Raw genomic sequence first — 7,347 nt, 5'->3', positions numbered from 1 at the left:
ACATGGCAGAAAAAAAAATCAGAGTAGTTACACTGCGAAGAACCTGTACATCTGGGCAGGCACACAGCAGTGACAGCTCAATGTACTGTACTGGCACATCGTCTTTGATGTAATGACGAATACCGGCAACTATACATATAACAAACGATGCTTAAAAAATACCCCAAAACACTGAGAATTGATAGAAATTCTCTGAAGTGAAACCACTTCAAACCATCAGTGCGATGCCTTCTGATTTTTAAACAGAAATACGACACACCACTCCATGAATATAGTCCATCATAACAATAATCCTCGGAAAATAAGATGAAAAACTACTCAGACTTGAAGAGTGTAATGGTGAACTGAATTAGTGGAAACGTGGCAAGGTGAGACTTCTCGTTAGGGAAACCAAGAGAGGTGGGCATTCCGACAATATTGACAGAAGACAGAAATTTCACAGAGGAGGGAGGAGGTAGACATGTTCTGGCGTAATGAGACATGAACTGATATATGAATGGTCAATCAACAGGCATCTCGCAGATGAAGCCAGAAGCTCACCATCTTACATTGTTACTGTTGCTGACAACTTATTTTTCCACTGAAAACACTGTTATCAGTGTGTGTCTTACACTAGGATCTCTGTACGGCATAATGAGAGCATCTCAAAGAACAATCATCACTAATAACGCAGACGAATCTTAGTGTAGCATTCAGGAATATAATGTCTAGTAATAGAATACAGTAAACCCCCGGTTATCGCGGTTAATGGGGACCGAGACCACCCGCGAAATCTGAAAATCCGCGAAGTAGCGGCTCACCTTCAAAAATGCTTAAAAAAAATATACAATATATATATATATATATATATTGTATATTTTTTTATATATAGGTATATATATATATATATATATATATATATTTATATATATACACGGGTAGAGAGAGCGAGAGTGAAATTCATGTTAGAACAAAAAAAAACAAATTATTATTAAAACTTATTAGTCTTTTATTCCCCAGCCATTATTTTTGTATTTATTCAATTACTTCTTTTTGTATTTATTTAATTACTTCGACTTTTACCTGCTGGTACGTTGTCCGAAGTGCCGTGTGAAATGAAAGGTGGCATTCTTCATTTATTTATTTATTCATTTATTCATTCATAACTGACAGCCTCGCGACCCGCTCGTGCCCCGGGCGGAAGGTGCTCCTCTTCGGCTTAATTGTCACGCACGCTGGACCTGCTCCTCCGAATCGTGTCTCCGTTCGGTTTCATTTCGCCCCGCTCGTGCCCCGGGCGGAATGTGCTCCTCTTCGGCGTAATTGCCACGCACGCCGGCCGGCCTCCTCCGGAGCTCTCGTACGATCCCGAACGGAGCGAAATGTCACCCCGCTCGTGCCCGGGCGGAAGGTGCTACTCTACGGCTTAACTGTGACGCACGCCCGCCCTCCACCTCCGGAGCTTCCATTCGGTTAAACTTAGGGGCCGCTTGACACCGCCCGTGCCCGGGGAAGGTGCTCCTCTACGGCTTAACTGCCACGCACGCCGGCCGGAGCTCTGGTACGGTCCGAACCGCGCGAAACGTCGCCCCCGATCGTGTCCGGGGGAACGTGCTCTTCTTCGTCCACTCTCCTCTTCGCCCACGCTCTTCTTCGGCGCACGCCGGCCGTCTAACCGCTCCAGCGCCCCGTCGTGCCGCTCGGCGAAACTACAATGCCCCCGCGGAGCGGAGCGAATGGAGAGCCCCGATCGTGCCCGGGCAAAAAAGTTTTTAATTTTTGAATATTTTTTAGACCCGCGAAGCACTGAACCCGCGAAAGGTGAACCGCGAAGTAGCGGGGTTTCACTGTATATAAAACACATTCTTATCAATAAAATGAGCATGTAGCACATTCAAGTTAGGTGTCCTTAGCGAGAAGCAAAGTAAGATGGCCGCCCGAGGCTTCAATTCTCCTGATGGCGAATAAGCGCCATTGTTAGACCATTCAAATTGAAGTTTGTGTAAGTCTGTATAACGAGATGATGGGTCCTCAATGTCGTCAGATGATGCAGACGCCTGCTAAAGTTGTTGCATGTCACAAATGCAGTGTCTGTGTGTCAGAATTGTTACTATCACCATAACTGACCACTTTAAGCTTTGTTTAAATTAAAGTAAAATACCAATACTGTTACGCTTCACAACTTCTCAGATGCGCTGGCGCTCAAATTACCTTTGAATGGTTGTCATGACAAAAAAAATACATCAAAATTTAATCTAAAAGTTTTAATCAGTGTGTGGTTGAAAAAAAATAGAATGCATCATAAAATAAGGGGAAAATATACACCATTATAAAGAAATAGCAAGTTTATATTGGGCTTTAACTTTCAACGAGGAGGGTAGAAGGACAAAGAGCTCCATTAAAAAAGACGCCTTCCGAAATAACAACAATGTTTTTCTTTTTTGTCCATTTTCTTTTTGTGTTTTTGGACACAAAAAAACAATTTGATGACGAACAGAGAAATTTGTCCATGTTCATAACGTTAAGGCAACTTATGTGAGAATTGTTATTGTAAGAAACGTGTGTATGCTGCACACCTGAAAAAACTTTGTTTCCATGGTTTTTTTGAAGAGTACAATAAACACTGTACGTGTCAAAGGGCTGGGTGATACGACCTTAAATCAATATCACGATAAATTGAGTAATTTTACCTCGATGACGATAAATGTAAAAAAAAAATTCGGGACAAGCGCAACAGGACCAAATTCAACTAACGTTACTTCGTCTTCAGCCGTGTCAGCCACTTCTTGATTTGAATCGCCAGCCACGACCGCGGCGTAAGTTTTCTTTCTTGTTCAGATGGGTGGAATCATGTGACTACAAGCGCTGTAGTCATCTTAAAGGTGCATGAAGATAGCAGCAAACAGAAAAGACTCATCTTTGTGTTTTTAACACCGAATTTACCGACATGGACAAAATGATGTCGGTTTTGTAATAAATTTCGGTTTATCGCCCAGACCTAACGTGTCATACGTACGTTAATCAGAAATGTTGGTGACCGCTGTGTGATTGGAAGATCTGTGTACATCTGTGCAAGCGGAACATACGGCTGCCCACATGACAGATTTCTTTTTGTTTTTGCGGAGGAGTAAAACCTCCAAATCTTTGCGTTTCCTCAGTCTTTATGTTCCCTTGCAAAAATTTTGCACCCCCTCGCGAGGGAAAGCAGTTTTATGTGAGGGAACGCAAAGAGTTTTCTTTCCCTTTCCATGTCACCGTGTTACATTACATTTAATCAAATAACTCTTTGTTGATGTGTAGTCGTGAATTGAATGTGATTTAATAAGAATGAGCCATTTTTCAATGCAGGAGGACGGAAAAGCGCAGGGGACATGTTCAGCGCCACACATGTGAGTCAATCCTGTGCTCCCTTATCCTTCCCACTTACACATAATGATTAACATGGAAACTAGCAATCACATTTGTTCCTATTTCGAGATGTCACTAACGTGCAAGGTGATGCGCGAGATCACCCAAGCAAGACACAGAAACACGCACAGCTGCTTATCTGTATCAAAGCCGGAAGTCTCCGGCTCGCATTTGTTTTCATACGTTGCAGTGTGTCAGGATGTGGATTTCACAAACCTCACAGCTTAAGTTGAGAAGAGCTACGGGTTACTGGTATGGTAGGGGAAACCATGACATTTTAATGACTGCACATTTTTTAAAACACTAGTATTCTGCTCTCACCATAATTTTACCCTCTGTGCACTCATTGATAATACTAAAGACTCACAATATACAAGGGTTGGAAATCACATAATAACTTACTTTTCAGTATCACAAAATGTTGCCAATGAAAACGTCCCTGCTAATAAATTTGTTTTGTAATATTTTATAGAACCAGTAAGGAAGCGAAGAAAAAGAAACTCCAATGGACTTTTTATAGAAGTGCAAGTTTTTTTGTTTTGTTTTTTTTATAGAAGGAAACCATATTTGAATTTATATATTTGCACCTTTTTTTAAGAGAAAATAAATTTGATATTGTTTGCATTTATACATTTTTGGATAAAATAAATTTGATATTGTTTCCATTTATACATTTTGGGGGTTTTGCAACCCCCAAAAAAACTGATCATTTGTATAATCATTATTTCAATTATTGCTAAATTAATCCTGATAATTTTTTTCTCATCATCGAGCTGCCCTACCTCAATACATAAAATAAATGAATAAAAAAATATAATGATTGGCACAATGTTCAATATTCCTTTTAACCTCCATATTAATCGGAAGAAAATGTGTTTATTGTCACACCTCAGAGCTAAAACATCATCCAAGATTGGTCGATTAAAAAAAGAAAATGATTGACTCTTGACCACAGAAATGAAAAACACTGATAATACATAGCATATCAAAAACTCCAAACTGTTCAATTAAATTATTGGATGGAAGTACAACTTTACCTTTGAAAAAAGTCATATAGCAATTTTACTGGTTAAATGGTAGGCATACAGGAACGTTACTTGAAGCCCTGTGTTGTATTTACTTTATTTTTACACTTTACTGCATTCTTTCAAAAGTGGTTGTACTAACAGATATTTTGAATTGTATTTATCTAGCCACTGGATATGTGTTTTATTTCACTTGAACTTATCCTTTATTCATTTTATTCCATATTTGATTTAAAATATAAAATTATTTTTCATGCCCAAAATCACATGAGTTCGACCTGCACCCTCAAAGTGGATGTAGCTCATATTTTAAGTTTGTTTGTTCATATATTTTCTAAGGTTCATCTGTGCTATTGAAAATAGAATTAAACCACTAACAAATTTCCATCCTCAAATCGGAACTTTATTGACTGTCAATAACTCATTAGTAGAATCAAAGTAGTATGCAGCCACCAAGAGCTCTGAGAGACATACAAAAAGTGAAAGAGAAAGAGAGCGAGAGAGCGAGAGAGAGAGAACTACAGAGTCACACACAGACATGTTCAAACATAGCTGAAAATACCCACAACCATTTGCCAACTGAGAAAAAGCATACCTCAGGGAGAAGTACAGTATCTAGACTCTCACTGGGGGAAACTAGGGAGTGGGCTGTGCATGAACACTAGCTTCTAAACAATGATCAAAAGGTGTGCTTAATCCAAGGATTTTTTAAAAAATAATTTTTGTCAAACAACAATGTCAAATGCAATCCACGATGACACATCCTTTCAAAGCAACGGAAGACACTGGAATAATATGCATGCCGAGTCAGTTGTAGGGGATATCGTTTTAAAATATTGCATGTCCGTTGTTGCAGATGGAAATATAAACTCGGTCATATAGGATAAACCTCCTGAAAAGAAAACAAATTGGCTGCTCAAGACTTTTGTGTGAATTAGACGTGTGTGAATCTAAAAAAATATGTCTCCAATAGACCTAAATTGGAAATTCTCCCCAAAAAATTAATTACTATTTTGCTTTGAAACTAGTATTTTCACCAACATAGCGGCTATACTACAGTGCAATTTACATCTTTGTTATTAGTTTTGAACAAGTAATTTTAATTAATTTTAGAGAAGGTTGAAAGATAACAATTTTTAAAAATTGCCAAACCAAGACAGTTTTGTTTTTATTCAGTGCACTTGCGAAGTACGCTTTAATTCGATTTTTCTTAGCACTGTCTTTTACATATTCTATTGTACATTATTTTAATACAAGTTATACTAGAAGACACACAAAGACCAATAATCTCTTGAAAATACCTTTCGCCAACCATGTCAGGTTTTGAACCTGTTTTGCAACATAGCAAAGTTACTGAACTGCACACAACCACATGCACATCTTCAAAACACACATCCCCACCTCAAGAGATGCGGTAGGAAGGTAGCATAATTCACTGAAAAACGCTTACAATATGAGTGGTCATGTTAGGTGCAACGCAACCCATAAAACCTAACCTGCCACCAAACCAATCTAATAATTTGAGAAATTGATTAGACATCAGGATAAATGGCAACAATTTAAACTAAAAGCAATTTAAATGTATGTATACTTGAATATTCTGATGTGATCAGACATGCCTATATCCATATTCATAGATAGATCGATAGATAGATATAAACTCGGTGCAAAATCTGTAAGAATAATGATCATTCACTCCCACTTTGTAAAATCATAACTACATGTGAAACATAATAATAATAAGATGAACAATGCTATTCACTCACGAAAGGTCTCAATAAATCACTTGTAGATGGTCACTATAAAATAAACTGTCTGATAAGAGTAGGTGCTAAATTCAATTCAAAACCTAAAATGAAAACTTCGGGGAGTGTAACGTCAGTTAAAATCTGGACGTTAACTTCAACTAAATGAAGTTTTCTGACTGTTGACTTAGTTCGAATCACAAATTCAGCCAACTTCACATGAATTGTTCTGACATGGGAAAAAAAGTGTGTTTTGTTCGTCGAGTGTGTTTTTCGATTGTTACGTCAACATAGCGAGAATTGCACACAAGGAGGAGGCGTTTATTCGGTTGACTTCGCTAGCTTGCTATTTACCCAGGCTAAGCTAACCTAAGTGGATTGCTTACTTTAAACAGCGTTCGTCAAACGCTCACAGCGTGACTTAAGACATCGACATGAGGCTTGAATGCTTTACGGGGCTTTACTTGTGTGGCCACAAGCAACGTTTGGCATTTTAAAACACACATACACGAAAATAACACAAGCGCCACATCATGGAAAACTCACCCATTCCTGTCTTTCGCACCGCCTTGGCTATCAAACGTTGCCAATCGCTTACTCAGCAGGCTCGCGGCTAACTAGCGAGCTACAAGCCAGGTAGATGGGCGTATAAACAGTTAACTACGACGTGGTTGTAATTAGAGGGGAAAAAATAGAGCCGTATATCCATTCGCCCTTGCCCGAGGAGCAGCCACCCTTCTTCTCTCCTGGCGGTGCTTCAAGAGTATTGTGCAGGAAGTTGAGCAGGAGTCTCCACCTTTCTTGGACTTGCCTCCATCGGGTTGCAACTTGCTAGCGGCTGATCGCTGCCACCAAAAATAGAAAAAACAACAGCACGATGATTCAAAGCCGGGGGGAAAGTCCCGCGAGAGAATTTTGATCCGTGTGCTCCTCTTAATTGGTCATTACTCAGCACGTCTGTAATGCCAGGTATCCGTCAAACGGATTTAACTTAAACCTACGTTAAAATTACAAAATAAATAATAATAAAAAAAATAAAATAATAATACAGTCAATTATACCTGGATATAATAAGGCTTAAACAAAGTAAAAAACATTTTATTGCGACATGCACTTGAATTGAATATATAATATATAATTAAAAAAAAAATATATATATATATATATATATATATATATAATTGAATATA

The 7,347-nt window shown here is 38.6% G+C and overlaps 1 protein-coding gene across 1 annotated transcript in view; it reads right to left on the bottom strand.

Moving 5' to 3' along the window:
• The window catches only part of cd2ap (CD2-associated protein), a 34,756-nt gene extending 27,730 nt beyond the window's left edge, over window positions 1-7,026 (bottom strand). Inside the window, exon 1 of the mRNA XM_088286349.1 lies at window positions 6,704-7,026. Coding sequence (XP_088142475.1) covers window positions 6,704-6,707 — 4 coding nt within the window. The 5' untranslated portion in view covers window positions 6,708-7,026. The remainder of the gene's footprint in view (window positions 1-6,703) is intronic.
• Window positions 7,027-7,347: the final 321 nt, after the last annotated feature.

Source organism: Idiotropiscis lumnitzeri, chromosome 21, assembly GCF_059441095.1.
Source record: "Idiotropiscis lumnitzeri isolate Australia: NSW breed Sydney's pygmy pipehorse chromosome 21, RoL_Ilum_1.0, whole genome shotgun sequence".
Taxonomy (NCBI): domain Eukaryota; kingdom Metazoa; phylum Chordata; class Actinopteri; order Syngnathiformes; family Syngnathidae; genus Idiotropiscis; species Idiotropiscis lumnitzeri.
This window is presented reverse-complemented; position numbering and strand designations above follow the sequence as displayed.